Source organism: Ursus arctos, unplaced genomic scaffold (genome assembly GCF_023065955.2).
Source record: "Ursus arctos isolate Adak ecotype North America unplaced genomic scaffold, UrsArc2.0 scaffold_17, whole genome shotgun sequence".
NCBI classification, from domain to species: Eukaryota; Metazoa; Chordata; class Mammalia; order Carnivora; family Ursidae; genus Ursus; species Ursus arctos.
The window spans coordinates 4,551,788-4,569,584 of record NW_026622841.1 but is presented as its reverse complement, the minus strand read 5'-3'; the positions used below and the strand labels follow the sequence as shown (position 1 = coordinate 4,569,584).

General features: G+C 35.4%; 1 protein-coding gene across 1 annotated transcript in view; it reads left to right on the top strand.

Annotated features, from left to right (window-relative positions):
- Positions 1-287: 287 nt before the first annotated feature.
- Positions 288-17,797, top strand: part of CUNH18orf63 (chromosome unknown C18orf63 homolog) — an 82,993-nt gene continuing 65,483 nt past the window's right edge. Inside the window, exons 1-9 of the mRNA XM_026496559.2 lie at positions 288-421; positions 2,162-2,240; positions 4,933-4,989; positions 7,690-7,801; positions 8,396-8,437; positions 9,979-10,055; positions 15,820-15,929; positions 16,749-16,845; positions 16,958-17,043. Coding sequence (XP_026352344.1) covers positions 288-421; positions 2,162-2,240; positions 4,933-4,989; positions 7,690-7,801; positions 8,396-8,437; positions 9,979-10,055; positions 15,820-15,929; positions 16,749-16,845; positions 16,958-17,043 — 794 coding nt within the window. The remainder of the gene's footprint in view (positions 422-2,161; positions 2,241-4,932; positions 4,990-7,689; positions 7,802-8,395; positions 8,438-9,978; positions 10,056-15,819; positions 15,930-16,748; positions 16,846-16,957; positions 17,044-17,797) is intronic.

Below are 17,797 nucleotides of genomic sequence, written 5' to 3'. Positions count from 1 at the left end.
CTCTGTCAAATAAATAAATAAAATCCTTAGGAAAAAAAAAAGTCTCTCAACCAATGGAGCCACCCAGGTGCCCCCAAACCACGCCCCCCTATGAGGGCAAAATCTTAGTGATATTTAAATGCTAAAGTCTGTTAATTTGTTTTTATTGTCTTATTCCAACACAATATCAAATATTCTGTGATGGGTTGGTATTAACACCCTTTTGATAAGATGGTTTACTATACTTTTGTTGCTGTTTGTTTATTTTTAAAGGCCTGATAGCTGAGACATTCAGTCAACAGGAAAATATGAATGATTCTAGGCAGCAATCACTGTTCTTTGTCACACCTCCAGATTTACACAAACTCTGTGCTGTCAGAATAATATTGAGTAATGAGGTGGCAGATACTGAGATCAGGAGTACACAAATGAAGATGTGCAGGTAAAAAATCCATTCTACAAGGCTTTCTAAAGTTTTTGAGACCTGTAAGAGCTGTTTTAGAAGTATCTCCTTTAAAACAAAATACTCTTTCATTTAATCCGTGTGTATAATTTTAAATAAAGGAATTCAGTTTTGTTCTGACCAGGTATATTGGATTACATTTTGGAAGGACTTAAAATATTTGAGATTGAATGTCATATTATTGAGTTTTTATGTTTGTGACTTCTCGTGTGATCTTTTTAATTTAAATTTTTTATGGACATTGATAAATCATGTTCCCAAGACTTAGAGGTAGAAATTAATAAATACTTACTGAGTACCTACGGTTTATGGACACTTTAGGAGATACTGTAAACATTTTAGGTTAATATAGTTTCTTGATTTGCAGGTCAACATAAGATGATTTCTGAAGAGTATTTCTCCAGGAACTTTTGAAATGTCCCAAGATAGTTTTTGAAAAAGAGCTTGGTTGAAGCCTAAAGTATAACCCCATTATTGCTAAGAACCCGCCATGTATTAGTCCCTTAAATTGTTTGAGTCACTCAAAGAAGGACTCTTAGAATACAGATTATATCTGTAACTGAAGTTCTTGGAGAGGAACAAACACAAGATTGCTAGGAGCTAGAAATAAGACATTCTTGGGGTGTCCTCCCATTTTGCCTTTATTTACAAAAGTTTTCTTCTCCCCATTGTATATTTTCCCACTAAAGTACATCCAGGAGCCTGTACCCTTTGTGCTAAGGTATAATTTGATACTTATTGAACGATTACCTCTGACTCATTTTGGAAACAAATGGGTGGAAAACCTGAGATTTTCTGCTGTTTACCCTCAAATTGAAGGTGGCCATGCCCACAAAGTGAGGTGTCTTGATTCACTGTCCCAGTAACTGACAAAGAGGCTGGAACAGATTGAGGAGAGACTTAGCTATGTCAGACAAAGGCAGGCCTGCAAAACCAAGTACCCGCCGCGCCTGGTTCTGCACCAGGGTTCTGGCCAGAAACAGACTGGCCCATCTTTCTTTTTGAGGTAACCCTTCCTCGCCACACACACTCTCTTATTTTTTAAAGTTTGTTTTCGTGATATTTCTTGATATTAATTTTGAAAATTTTCATGTGTTTTATCCACCTTTTCCTTGGCCTTTGAAACAAAATGCTTGATGATAATTTGAATTGTGATTTTTGTGAGTTCATTTGGCTGTTGAATGCTAAAATGAAACCACTACCCACTTCTTTTAGGCTTGGAAAAAATTTCCGTTTTGAAGGAAAAGCATGTAGTCAGTAGTTCTAACATTGAAGTAGTTGATAACTTCACTGATAGATGAAATCCTTAGACTTTTGCCTCCAGTACCTCCTGACTACCACTTAAAAAAGAAAACGAAAGTTAGAAGAGCTGGATTCTTAACAATATTTAGACATCTTCAAATCTCTATTTGGACAGAAATGGAGTTTTAAATGGGGAATTTAGGTTCACGGATGAAAGAGATTGGGAAACTTAGAGGCAGGGACAATATTCATATCAATATATGAAAGCTTGTAACATTCTTAAATCCTGGCTGAGTGGCTAAATGTTCAAGTTACCATGTTAATCATGGGTAAAGATACAGAAGTCTATAACACAATCATCCCCTAGAAAATAATATAAACTTTTGAATAGAACTAAGCAATTTTCAAAATGTTATGATAAAGTAAAATCAGACAGAGGGAAAGTCCACTTTAAAATTACATATTTTATCTCCACAGGCAATTGCTGTATTTGCACCAAGATATTCTTACATCACCTGTGCCTGGAATATTAAGCCAAATTTGGGTAGTGATGGCGGTTAGTATTTTAAAATTTTACGAAGTATTATTACTAATTATTGGGAGCAGTATTGATAAGCAATAATTCAGCTATTAATTTTAGCTCAAATTGAAGGTTGTTTATGAAGCCAAATTACCCTGTGTTGTAGTTTGATTGAACCACTTATAGACTTTGATATATCTGATGTTTAAAATTCATTTTTGTGGTTCTAATTTAATATCTAGTTTTTTGTCACAAATGCTAAGATAAAGACTATTGATGAATAAAATATTATAGCATAGTTTTAAGATAGCATTGGCTTAATCTTTTCTTAATATTTTCTTTAGAATTCCACTTAATATAAAGGAAGAAGTTTCCTATTCCAATGTATCTCCAGTTGTTTTTAAAGAACTTAGATTGAGAGTTTATTTTAAACTTGATATGTCTTTTCTTCTTTTTTTCCCCCCAAATATTTATTTATTTACTTATTTGAGAGAGAGAGCGTGCGCACACATACAGAGGGAGAGGGAGAAGCAGACTCCCCACTAAGCAGGGAGCCTGACATAGGGCTTGATCCCAGGACCGTGGGATCATGACCTGAGCCGAAAGCAGATGTTTAACCGACTGAGCTACCCAGGACCCCTGACAGTTTGGGTTTTGTTTTTTTTTTTTTAATTTGGAAATTAAAAAAAAAAAAAAATTAGGGCCACCCAGGTGGCTCAGTCAGTTAAGTGTCTACCTTCAGCCCAGGTCATGATCCTAGGGTCCTGGGATCGAGTCCCACATCGGGCTCCTTGCTCAGCAGGGAACCTGCTTCTCCCTCTGCCTGCTGCTCCCCCTGCTTGTGCTTGCTCCACCTCTTTCTCTGACAAATAAATAGTCTTTTAAAAAAAAAGAAAAAATTAAAAAACACAAAAATTTACACATAATAAACCCTGAATAAGAAACATTTCCCAGTGCGGTATGTCACTGGGAGTGATAATGAAAATGCCAAAAATCTTTATAAAAATTATATTATTCTGAGATTTTTATCAAAAATCTTTCTGAAGGGGCGCCTGGGTGGCACAGTGGTTAAGCGTCTGCCTTCAGCTCAGGGCGTGATCCCGGCGTTATGGGATCAAGCCCCACATCAGGCTCCTCCGCTGTGAGCCTGCTTCTTCCTCTCCCACTCCCCTGCTTGTGTTCCCTCTCTCGCTGGCTGTCTCTCTCTTTGTCGAATAAATAAATAAAATCTTTAAAAAAAAAAAATCTTTCTGAAAATCCTCATATTCTGAGAATTTAGTTCTTCAGAATCCAGTGAACATTCATTAATATTAACAAGCCATAAAAAAATCTTTAGTTCCTTAATTTTTCTTCCAAGTTACATGGTTATGTATTCATCTTTTATTTTCTCATTCTTGATATCATTTTTAAGAAAGATAAACTGTTGATAGACAAGTAAACACTACTACCTCTTATGGTGTTCTTCTCTACCTGAAAATCTTAATGGAACAAGGACGACATTGTTTCAGAGTTCTTGTATATTCAAGCATCCTAATCTTAACAAGAATGTTAAAGAATATTAAAAGAAATCTTACCAAGAATATTAATCTTACCAAGAATATTTAAAGAAAAGTAGCCATCTAAAAATGTGTTTTGCTTTCTTGCAAAGATACACTATAAATTTTTTGAAAATATTTAAAGTACAAAATTGGGTTTTTATACATACTATTTTGAAATTTGCCTTTGATTTCTCCTTGAACAGACTCTCCTGGATGTTGTTCTGTTTCAGTACATACATCTTATTCATTGTTAAGGATGTCAAATATTTCGTTGTATGGGTGTGTAATAATTTGGTTAATATTTTCTAATGCATATCTGAGTTTCTAGTTGCACAGCTACAGTGCTTCAGAAGACATCATTGAGATTATATCATTTTTATTTGGTAGTTTCTGTGGGTTAAATTCCTAGAAGTGTGATTGCAGTACATTTTAAACTAAAATCTAGGTAATGCTAAATTATTCTCTGAAAAGCTTGTACTAGATGGCATTTTAATAGTATATTGAGAGAATCTATATTCCCACATTCTCATAAACACCAGGTATTAACACCCTTTACATATCTGCCAATCTGTCAGGTTAAAAATAATATCTTCTTTAGATTTCTGTTTTTTTCATTGGTTAGTTGAAGCACCTTGGCCTTTTGAACTTTTCCTTGAGCTTACATTTGTGTCCATTTTCCTTATTTATGCCTAGAAACTTATTATTAAGAAAGGTGTTGGGGTGCCTGGGTAGCGCAGTCGTTGGACATCTGCCTTCGGCTCAGGGCGTGGCCGGGATCGAGTCCCACTTCGGGCTCCTCCGCTGGGAGCCTGCTTCTTCCTCTCCCACTCCCCCTGCTGTGTTCCCTCTCTCTGGCTATCTCTATCAAATAAATAAATAAAAAATCTTTAAAAAAAAAAAAAAAAGAAAGGTGTTAAATATTATATGAAATTTATTAGCCTTTTCCTTTTCCAGGTTCATGTCTCTCTCAGAAAGGCTTTTCCTCATTTAGAGAATGTACCCCCAGATTCTATTTTAGGTTCTATTTATTATCACTTGCTTCTCCAAGGCATAGAAGCTGTTAGGATGATAGCCTGATGATAGGTAGGCTGTTGTATAATGTTTAAATTCTTTATGTATTGCATTATTTAATAATATATTTGTAGTAAGCAATTATTATAAATGTGGGTTTTTGTTGTTTTTTGTTATAGATACCATTTTATAAAGCTGGAAAACTTAATGCCTATATTGAAAAATATGGAGCAAAAGTAAGTTTTTAAAAGGATAATAATTCCAAAAACTATTTATATTGATTTTGTGCTCAACTTCTTTTGTCAGAAAACAAAAATTAAAATATCTTTCTCATATGTTATTGCTTTGCAAGAAAGAACCACCTTTTTAGTCTTTAGAGTTTGTATAGAATTTTTATTTCTTTCGAAAGTACTTAGGAAAATTCACCAAATTATCTGTGCCTGGCATTTTCCTTGTGGGAAGGTTTTTGACTACATGATAGAACTATTCAAATTATCTATTTCCGAGAATGTGTCCATTTCACCTAGCTTGTTAAATTTATTGACATAAAGTTGTTTATAATATTCACTTAATTTCTTTTGCTGTAGAATCTGTAGTTATGTCACCTGTCTCATTCCTGATACTGGTAATATGTCTTGTCTCTTTTTTTCTTCCCTAATCAGTCTTGCCAGAGACTTACCAAGCTTATTGATTGCAAAAAACAAGCTTTTGGTTTGATAGATTTTCTCTGTTGTTTTACTGTTTTGTATCTCATTGCTTTTCATTTTTGTCTTTATTATTTACTTTCTTATGCTTACTTCTGGTTTACTTTGCTCTTCTTCTTTTAGTTTCTTAAGGTGGAAACTGAGGCCATTGTTTTGAGAACGTTCCTTTCTAATACAGAGACATTTAGTGCTATAAATTTCCTCCTATGTATGTGTTTTGCTTTGATTTTCCTCAGCTCAAAATGCTAATTCCCCTTTGATTTCCTGTTCAAACTGTGGGTTAGTTAGGAGTGTGTTATGTAGTTTCCACATATCCAGGGATTTTTCAAGGATCCTTCTATTATTGTTTTCTAATTTAATTGTGGCTAGAGAACATGTTTTATGTAATTTGAACATTTTTTAATTTATTGAAACTTGTTTTATGGCCCAGAATATGGTCTTCCTTCGTAAATATTCCTTGTCTACTTAAAAACAATGTGTACTCTGGGGCTGGGTGGCACAGTGGTTAAGCATCTGCCTTCGGCTCAGGGCGTGAGCCCAGCGTTATGCGATCGAGCCCCACATCAGGCTCCTCCGATATGAGCCTGCTTCTTCCTCTCCCACTCCCCCTGCTTGTGTTCCCTCTCTCGCTGGCTGTCTCTATCTCTGTCAAATAAATAAAATGTTTAAAAAAAAAAATGTGTACTCTGCTGTTGTGTCAAGTAGTCTATAAATGCTAATTGGGTCACAGCAGTTGATGGTGTTGTTAAGTTACTATAGTCTTCTTATTTTCTATCTACCTTTTGTATCAATTATTGAGAAAACATGGTATAAAATTTGGCCTTGACTTTAGCTGCAGTAGTCAATGACACTATCTTTGCCCTGGGAGGCATCCAGGTCATGAATCAGGATGGTTATGGATGACAGAACTGCCCTCCATTTCCTCCTTGTATGCCAAGTCTGAATGTACGCTGATACATTCTACTGTATCTGGGCTAATGCCTCAGTCCAAGCAGAAAGTCAGTACAGAATCAAGGAGAAAGCCATTTGGCTTTCTAAGGAAGATCCTGATAGTTTATGGGATTTGTTCAGCTGTTTAGGCCTGAGTGCCTGGTTTCATATTTGAGATAAATGTTGCATGTTGGCTTCATCCTGCTGTTTGAAGTCCTGTTAATAGTATCCTTAATTAAAATATCTGTGAAACAAATTGAACAGATTTGGGCTTCACTGCCAACAAATTAGTCACTTGTACCCTGGGAAAATTCACCAGAAACCAAAATAGTACAGAAATGAGGGGTGAATAATATTGGGAAATTCTCCTTGGTTCTCTCATTTTTCTGCATATCTTGCTAAGAGTGGCAATGGCAGTATTTTCTTTTGGACTATATTTGCAAGGATGTTTATATAGAAGAAAACTTTGGTTCTTTCCCTAGCCCTGGGTGTTTTCCTTACATGCATGTGGCTAATCCATACTCAGCTGATGACTTAAGAGGGACTCTGCTGATCTCAGAGTTTGCTCTCTGTGCAGCTATCTCCCCTCTAATACTTTGCCCCCAAAACTAGCTCCCTTAAGCCTCTTGGCCTGGCTCTTCCAGGGTTCTGCGTCCCTGCATCACAACCTAGAAACCCTCTTTAATCAATATGCTGGGGGTGGGGGGTAATTGTAGGTGTCCCATCTCTTAAGGATTGCTCTTCTTTGTTCCTAGATGTCCAGTGTCTTGTGAACCACTGTTTCATAGAACTTACTCAGTTTTTTAGTTACCTCAAGTGGGAGGATAAATCTGGATCCTATTACTTTTTATTAGTCAGAAGTAAAAGTCTTGATTTTAAAAAATTCTCTACAGGTAGAGATAGTCTGCTGGTTTCATGTGTGCCCATGTAAGTAATTGTTTTCTGATGTTGATCTAGAGTGAACAACAATGAAAATTATAATATAGTCCTGGGCTGGTTTCCTCTGTGCAGAGCAGAATACAAAGTATAATCTAGGATCCTAGCACAGGAACTCTAAAACTTTGGGCCAGGATGAGGAGGAAGAATCTGGCCACTGTAGCATGATAGTCTTCATGGTTTCAAAGCGAATATGTTTTAACACTAATTCAACTTTAGAACCAGATAGGATTAGCTGTAGTGATGACTGTAACTCATATCAAAAACCCAGGTTCTCGAGTGGATCTAAACACACATTTTTTTTGAGTTTATAGGACATACCGATTTCTGTAAATTTGCCTGTGTTTTGTTCTTTAATATGTTTAGGTAGAGGCTCCACAAAGAGTAATTCCTGTAATTCTTCAAAACTGCCTTTCATATTCACTCACGGCTAGACTTGCTCCAGCCTGGAATAAAACTGGCCATCTCTTGGTGCAAGGTGACTTTATCTCTTTCAGTCATTGGGGGTTTCTGAACTAGAGTACCTCTATTCTGTGCATCTGTTTTAAATTTCAAGATATTTTATTTTTAGGGAACAGTTTTTAAAGCATAAGCCCAGCTAAGCCTTCTCAGGCAAGTCCACAACAGCATAAATGTCATCTTCTTACTTAGGATGATATCCAGAGGCCTGCTGATGTTTTTTCAAAAAATTTTTAAAAATTATGTCATACTTGATGTTTAGAAAGGAATAAATATAAGTTATGGAGGATTATAATAAAATGAATACAAATTACCAAAAATTGTTGGAACCAAAAGGCTATTCTGGATTTTGTGTTGAGGTCTGACCATTTTCTAAGTATCTGATGCCAGGAAATAAATGTTAGAAGGAAGAATTGGGTATTTCTCTCCTTTTAATTGAAAAGATACTTTTCGAGTGGTTGTATTTTTTTCTCTGAACTTTCGATATTCCTTTGTGTAAAACTGCAGTTTAAGGTATTTTCCTTAGCTTTGATAATTAAACATAAAAAGGTTGTATTTATTAAGCATGATTTGTATGATATAATAATATGACATACCCTATGAATTTTTTAAGGAAAAGGATTTCTTTCTCGGATGGGAAAGCAAAATGCTATTGGTAAGTAAAAATGCATAAGTCAATAGATAAAACATTAATATGGCTAACAGTCATTAAAACAGTGTTACAGATTGTTGGGTTATTGCAATCTTGATGAATATCAGAATATAATCCGGTATTATTATAAGCACAGTTTTACCCAGGACATCATCTCTGGGTCACTATATATGTTTTTACTTATAAGAGAAAAAATTCACTTCTCTTAATTGAAATAAAATCTATATTTTTGATTTCTATACTTAATTAAAATTATTTCTCTGAAGAAGTTAAATTCTGCAGACATTTGTAATGTATAGTTTCCAGAGTCATATCATTGAAAATTCTTTAGTACTGTTGTAAGTAAAAGATGTATTTCTTATGAGAACATAATTCTTCTTTTCCTTAAAAGAGAAAAAAAGATTGCTTAAAGAGACAAAGGTGATCTAAAATACACAGTTTATAGTATGGTTTAATTCTTTTCATTGATAAGCATGGCTGTTCAAGTAGACCTGTTCCTAAACAGTACTCCACAAAGAGCAGACAGGTGGCAATCCTAAACCCAAGTAAACATTAATCAATCATGGTAGCTTTCACCACAATTTGGGCATAGCCTTAAATCCTGAGCTAGCACCTATAATCCACAGCTATTTAATTTGAGTTGACTTTCGGGCTGAAGCCTATTTGCCCTCCTTGCCCTAGTTTTATGTTCAGGTTGGACAGCGGCAGTCACTGTGCTCCAGCTCCGGACAGATGGGTTCATTATAGAGATTCAGTTTCATCCCCAGACACTGTAAGAGGCTATAGCTGTCAGAGGTTAAAGATAAAAGTTTAGAAGAGCAAAATTCCTCACTCTTGTGTTAGAATTTTGCTTTCAGTTTTACCAAATGTAATATTCTGTAGCAGAACTGACAAATTGTGAGTGTATAGCTCATTGGATTTTCACAGACTAAACATATCCTCATAACCATTTCTTGAATCAAGATACAGAACATTACCTGTTCTCCAGGAATCCCCTCATGCTTTCTTTCAGGTACTACCCCTACCCAAGACAACCACTCTCTGCCTTATATAAGTAATTCTAATTATGAGAAAGCAAGGTAGAAGCTTTGGGGCTCTATGAGATCTGTATTATATATGCTGGTATATTGATAGGCATTTGTTAGGAAGAGACTATAAAGTTAGAAGCTTGGCATGGCACCTCTCCCGATTTAAGAAGACAGTGTCCATTTTTCACATATAATAGAAATCAAGCTTGTAAAAGGTACTTGTTGAATTTTTCTAACTGTGGGATGTCTCATTGTTCTTATTGTAACCCTGCCCTGTGACCCCCCCCAATACATACATGCCCATATATCTGTGTTGTTTCAGGCCTCTGTCTCATCTGCAGACTCTCAAACATTATATGGTGATTTTTTTGGATTTTTACCATGTGTGGAAAAAAATACATATTCTTAATTGAGTTTCTAACGTGAATAAAGTTCTTTTTTGTTACTTAAAATATTTAACTTAATAAAATGGAGTAATAAGTCCAGAAAGTTCACCGTTTAATATTTTATTTTCAGTATTAAACATCAATGTAACCGAAACTCAAGTTTGCATAAGTATAGAAGCTTACACAATCAGACTGCCACTACCTGAGGTACCACATATTTTGATTTCTATAATTAACTTTGCTGTGTTTACTGTATACTTTATTACCAATATGCTAGTAGGTTTTAATTTTTAACAAGAAGAGTAATAATGGTTTTTTTTATCAAAGTCCATTATTAAATGCTTGATATGTTGATACTGTTCTAAATCTATTTACTCAAAGAAAACATCATTCTAATCATGGAACATTACGTCAAAAACTAAGGATATACTCTATGGTGACTAACATAACATAATAAAAAATTATTATAAAAAAGAAAACATCATTCTGTCAATTTAACATAGATATTTAAAAAATTTTTTAAAGATTTTATTTATTTGAGAGAGACAGAGCACAAGCATAGGGGTGGGGCAGAGGGAGAGGGAGAAGCAGACTCCCCACTGAGCAGGGAGCCTGACCTGCGGCTCCATCCCAGGACCCAGAGGTCATGACCTGAGCTGAAGGCAGCTGCTTAGCCGACTGAACCACCCAGGCACCCCTGACACAGATTTAATCATATTATTCTCTTGCTCAAAAATCTTTTTAGATGGCAGTCCACACTCTCCACCACCCTGTCCTGCCTCAGCACTCACTTCTTGCCTCTTTTTTCACCTCCAAATATTAAAAACACTGTTTCAGCTCATACTAAATGTAATATCCTCTCATTAGCATTCTGGTAGCACTTTTTAAATTTGTAAAAAATATATACGTAACGCTGTTTGCCTTCTTAGAAGAATATGTCTTTTATTTTACTAATTCCCATAGCACCAGGCATAGAAACTTACACATTAATAGTAACTCAATAAATATTGTTTTCCTTCTTCTGTGACAGTGGATCTCAGTAGAGGGGGGTGGAGAAGGAAATGAATGACTTTGTTCCCCATGAACCATTTGGTAATGTCTGAACAAAAATTTGGTTATGACAAAGGGGGAGGGGTGTTTAGTGGTTTAAGGCTAGCGATGCTGCTAAAAAATCCTACAGTGCACATAGCAGCAACCCCGTCTCTACCCCAGCAAAGAGTTACCTAACCCGAATTGTCAGTAGTGTCTACGCTGAGACAGATGACTCCTCCTTTGCTTAGAGTGACCCTCTCATTAGCTATACCTCCTGCCCATCCTTTAAGGGTCAGCTCCAGTGCTATTCCATTCATACTCCTCTTAACTTTTGATTACCTGCTATGTTGAGGCAATAGACAAGTCAAAAATAAATAGGATCTAGTATCTGGCCCTCAGGAATTATGTAAGCCAGTAGGGAAACAACCTGCGTAAAAACAAATGGAATGGGCAGCATGACATGAATATCTTGTACTGATGAGGAACATTTCCAAGGCTTGGAGCCACTGTGACCTCCCAGCCTCTTACAAACCTTCATTCTATTCTGCACCATGCTCACATAGTTAGTTGTATGTTTAGAATTATACTCATTTTTATATCCCCAATTTACTTTATAATAAGCTTCTTAAGGACTAATATCATGTCTTACTGCCCTTTGAATTTTCTATGGATGAGACTTGTACTTTATATATCTAGAGTTTTGAATCAATTAGAGATTGACAAAGAAGAATAAGACATATAGAGATGAGAATACCATCTTTATTACTAGGATGAGAATACAATTTATGATCCCAAATGGATACTTTTGAGAATGAAAGGGACACTAACCTAAGGGGATACTGGCCCAACATATATGAACTAGGATATGTTAAAAATAAAATCAGATCAACTAAAATTGTATTTATTGAGTTTATTGTACGTAAAAGAATAGTTTGTGAACCAAGAGTCTTCAGACTAACAGTGTAATGAAACTCAGAACGGTGTTGTTGCAGGACAACTTATATAATGAAAATGTGGAAGCTGTTTTATCTTTATAATGATTGGTTATAGTAATGGGGTTTTCCAAATGACAGGGGATTGGTTAAAAGTGATTATCTTACTCTGTTTTGGGAAACAATTTAAGTTTTACTTATGATTTTTAGAGGCATTTACAAGAAATAATTAAATTTCAGTTGTGTTATAGAATGAGCTAGATTAGGTTTTACTTCTGTGGTTTAACTGGTTTTGTCTGCTTAAGGAATCTTCAAGTTTGGTCTCCATTTTATTTATTTTAATGGATATATGGTCACACTGTTTATTATTGAAAAAAAAAAAAACAGTTATTAGAGAATGTGGCCTATCTGAACCCTAGAATTAGGTAGATTCCCCACCTACTTGTGGAGTAATGGAAACCCACAGGCTCCCTTGGGAGATCAGGCACCATTCCCCATATGACAGAATGCAGTACACTACTTTCTGCCAGCAGGCCAGTTCCCAAGAGGAAGAAGAAGGAATTGTCCCAGTTTTATCAACTAGGTAAGTCACCTGGCCTGCCCTAGAGAGGAATGAATGGAAGGGCAAAGAGACATGGGGAATATGTATTAACGCTTTCTCAACATGGGAGCAAACACCAGAAATGGGGAAGATGTATGCCTCTCTTCTACTCAACATTATATACTCAATACACACTTGTTCTATTCATTTAAATTGATTCCCTAAATTATAATTGATCATCAGCTCCTCCAAATCTCACTTTACCTAAATTTTTGATATGGCATTTTTCATATTCTGACTGTTACAAAAATTAGTTTCATACATGTCTATGTTCCTACTAAGTTGTGATCTCTTTGAGAGTCTAGGTTTTTGCCTTATTTACCTTTGTTCCCCATATAGACTAAAAGATAATTGCATTGAATTTTCCTTTTGTCAAAATCTAGTATTGGTTATAGGTCTGGTGAGGGGAATAAAGGTGAGGAGCAGGATGTTTACTCTTTCTCTTCTTTCCAGTTTATCTTCTACACTTTCATTCCCCTTAAGTAGGTAAGCTGAAACAGAGGTTAAGTAATTTTCTCTAAGTCATGAAGGTGGTAAGAAAGTGATTTAGGATTTAAGAGTTTTTCTTTTGACTCTGTTCTTTCTGCTACACTACATTATACTTCCTTCACTTAGCGTTAGGTTTCTTGACTCAAATTTGTACGACCCATAGAGCCTGACAGGAATAGATATTTATTATGTATTGAAAAAAAATAACAAATAACAGGGTTTGACACTATAGTACCAGACTAAGCGTCATAAGAACTTACATGACTTTAGGAGTTCAGAGAAAAAGATGTTTGAGGGAATTCATATTTGAAACCTTGGAACTCTGACATTTTTTTCTACCCTTTCCTTTTTTTTTTTTTAATAATAATTTTTATTATGTTATGATAGTCACCATACAGTATATCCTTAGTTTTTGTTGTAATGTTCCATGATTCATTATTTGCGTATAACACCCAGTACACCATACAGTTTCCTTCTTGAAATCATATCCTTTTTTGATTTCTCTGAAACTTCTTTTATCCAGAATTTTCTACCATTCATTCATGGTTCTTTCTTCTCTTATTGCACTTTAAATGTTGCTATTCCCTAGGGTTCCATTTTCAGTCCACCTTTCTTTTCCTTAGCAGGTTCAACTCTTTCAGTGGTAAGCCTATACACTTACCTCCCAAATATTCTTGTATAGTTGCAATTTGTGCTTTCTCAGATATTTTCACATGAATGTACTAATGATGCGCAATCTCGGTTATGCCTGAGACTGAATTATTTGTCACCCTCCCTAGCCCTAACTCTCTCCTTCCTTGTATTTGCTCTTGGTTACTGGCATCAATAGCCAATAAGTTAACCAGCTACAAATTTCAGAGTTATCCTTGGATCTCACTTCCTATATCCAATCAGCCATTAATAGCCTAGGTCTCTGAAATTTCTTTGTCTCTCTCCATTTCTGCTGCTCTAATTAAACTCTCTTCTTTGCCTGAACCATTAAAATGGTTTCTATATTGGCTTTCTTTTTTCCAGCCTTCCCCTTATTTATTCTCTAATTCTTCTTCACAGTATCAGTAGAGTTCTCTTTCTAAAACAGATGGCCCCAAACTAAATATCTCTAGTATCCCAGCATCGCCTAGAGCAAATAAAGTCCAAATTCTTTAGCTTGGCATTATAAGGAAGAAGGGATACTTACTGAGTATCTTGTAAGTGCAGGTCTGTTCAGAAAAGGACACATTATAAATATTTTTTAAGTTAATACAGATAAGAGGTTAACTTTCTCTTGGGGCATATGGTGAACACTTGGGTAGTTAGCCAGTCTTCAGAAAAATCTATGTTGAGAAAAGCCAATATAGACATTAAGTGCTGGTACCATGGAGATCTCAGCAGTAATTTGCTTGAATCTCCGACTAGTGTTGAAAATAGCCAGAAGGATATATAAACTCAAGCTATGTAAGTGGGTGTATATGAGAACCCATATACTGTGACTATTTGGACGGGATACCTACCCTCTCTGAATTCGATTTTAGGTTCTGTTTTCCCTCAGATAATCTATTTATTCACCTGCAGTCAGTCTTTCCTGACATTCACAGCCATCCCAGCACTGACCATCATTTTTTTTTTTTTTTTTAGATTTTCTGTCTTTATTTGACAGAGTGCACATGTGCACACAAGCAGGGGGAGCAGCAGGCAGAAGGAGAGGGAGAAGCAGGCTCCCGCTGAGCAGAGAGCCCAACGTGGGGCTGGATCCCAAGACCCTGGGATCATGACCCCAGCCAAAGGCAGACGCTTAACCGGCTGGCTGAGCCACCCAGGCACCCCATGACCATCCTTTTCTTAGGTCACAGATTAGACAACTTAGCTCTTAAGCACAATACATCACAGGGCAAGATTTATCTCCAGTGCACAGGACAATATGAATCCTTATTCATTCTTACTGTCTTTGCTGTCTTACGTCACAACATAACCAGCAGTTCTTATCTTCTTATTCCTGCTTTCATGTTTCTCAGCTCTGCCCTGCTCCCTCATTTCCATTAGTCTTAGTAAATGCTATAATTCAGGGAAGGATCGGTCGCTGAACGTAGAGGAGTTTAGGTCTAGCTCTAGGCCTGTAAGGCTCTCATTGTAGAACTCAGATAAATCAGAATAAGGGCAGTGCTTTAAGCAAGTGTATTGTTACTTATGACTTGTCTAGGCAATTTAAAAAAATGGCCAGTTTAGTTGGAGTTTGTTGAAAAGCAGTAGTAGAGAATGAAGTTAGAACATTATTTCCTGAAAGCTGTATGATGATAGGTTAAATGGGGGGGAGGGATTATGAACCATTCTGTCTTAACACAGTGTCCTCTTAGGAGGACATTAATACTTCACTTAAATCTCTCCTTATCTTTGATTCACTGTATTAAAATGCCCCACTGGGTAAGGAAACTGTAAGTGGAAAAGGACTGGTAAACTATAAGCTTAAATACCCTGCAGATAGGGCACCTGAGGACCAGAGGAAAAGCATTCCGAGAGATGGAAAAGGGATACAGAAGAAGAGTATTGGCTCTGTGCTCTCCCTTGCAAAGACCAAATAGAGGAACAACTCCCTAACTCATCCTCCAGTTAAAAAAAAAAAAAAAAAAGACACTATTCTTACAAAATGTAACTATCTTCCTTTAGAAGGAATTCAGCTTCCTATAAACATAATCAAAAAGTTGAAAACCAGTTGAAATAAGTATGAGAGAGGTTCAAGATTGGAAAATGAGAGAGCATGAAATACTTGATATATTGCACAGAGAGAAATAGGGAAAGCCGAAATATCGATCACATTATGTAAAGTGTTATGCACCTCCATCTTAAACTAAGCCTTTAAAACCATTTTGTAATTGACTGTGTTTCTTTTTGTTTGGCACATTCTTTTGAGGACTTACGCATTAAATCTTATTTCTATTAAAAGCTAAGAGAATTTGGTATTTCTCAGAGTATTATAAAGGATTTTGATACTAACAAGAATGCTGTCATTGAAGGACATTCAATTTTAAGCAACTGGTGCTATGTTTTGCCAAGGTGAGATTTCAATTTGTATCATCTGGGATGGGTCCAAGTTATAGTTAGTTCTCTTTCATTTTGCTTCAGCAACAATGTGTGTAAAAGTATAAAGGGATTTTTGAAGCTGAATTTTTTAAAGCGATTTGTACAGAAGCCATCAATTTCTGGTATCCAATTACTAAATTGTATTATACACTTATATTTTTGTTAAACATAGTCTTTACAAAAGTAAAATTTCCAGATATCTCATTATGAAATTACAACTATTATAATAATATCAGTAAAACCTTATAAACTGTGCACATAATTAATGATTCATTATCATTTGATAGGAACTGTTTTAAGTTTGTACTGTCTTTAGGGGAAAAAAATGGCTTGTTATTAATATAAATAGGACTATTGGGATGAAATTTTAACCTGCTTAGGAAAAAGAACTTTAATTAACTAACGGAATATGCATAATAATTTAATCATCAAAACAGGAAGAGGTAGATAGGGAACACAGATTTGAGTCTGATTCATTTAACTCTTAACAGACCTTTCCTTAGAGTCTAACAGTTACTAGGCATACTTCTGTATGGCAATATTTACTAAACATTATTTTGTGTTTCTAACTGGCATATTGTTTGCATAAATTCAATTTAGTTTTTCCTAATAATTCTGGTTAAGATTTAATACAATGGTGTACTTGGAACTAGGAGCAAATGATTAGTTTATTACTTATGTATTGATAGTGGCTAAATCTCTTTGAGTATTTTCTAAATTAAATTACATAGTTAAATAAAATTATATCCAAGCACTGTCTCATAATATTTTATCAACTTTTATCTTTCATAGTATGAAAAGGGGACAAATAGTAAGTATTCTTCACACCACACCCCCTGACTGTCCTTTTCACTCATATGAAGATTTCCAGATGCACTGGGATAGCCTGGTAAGGGATAGAAATGTATATTATGTTAGAAGCTATTTGGTTTTTGCTTCTTATAATTTACCTCGATTTAGCTTTCTCTTAAGAGAATTTCAGCTTTGTTCTTAATTTTTAGTATGGCTATAAACTTCCAGAAGATTGTGGAAATACTAAAATATACTGCAGCGTCTACTTCAGAATGATAGAAGGAAGGCTCTTCACATATCCTTTTACACACTGACTTACGACAAAAGCCCCCTGCTGATCTCATGATCCAGTCTTACTTCTGGCTCTGATGTTGTCATTTTCAGTCTTCTCTATGCCTAAATGAAACTGCGTTCCCCTCTACTTTTTTCCCCCTACTTGAATGTTTTTTTTTTTCCATAGAATTTTTCTATTTTTATTTGAGAATGAACTTAATAATGATTATTTTTTTTTCTTTTAAGCACTATTGCAACAATTTAGGCAACAAAAGGAACTATAGATAGAAAAATGTTCACATGATTCCTAACAGTAAGACAGTCTTAGGATTCTCCTTATCCAAGGGCTCCCTCCAGTGGTATTTTGGATATTATTGAAAGGGTAAAATCAAAAGAATTAATCTTTTAAGGAAGATTTTTGTCTTTGGAAGATTATTTAATTTTACAGGCAAAATTTAGAGGATCTGACTTGCACTGAATGCACCCCAATGATTTAAGAAAATATCTGTCTTACCATTATTTAAAATAAGTTAATAATAATTATGAGTGTTCAGGTGAAACCCTTCAGTTGTAATTGGTACTGATTTCACATTCCTGTCTCTGTATTCTGACCTGCTGGAGTTTCAAATGGGAAGAAGGAAGAGCCATACGTAGTATTCTCTTTCTCCATTCTACACTTCCTAACCCAAATCTTAATATAAAACTGAGGTTGACGGGGATCAACTGCTCTCTTTCATTACATGCAAAGACATTATTCCAAATCCTCAGAATATTTT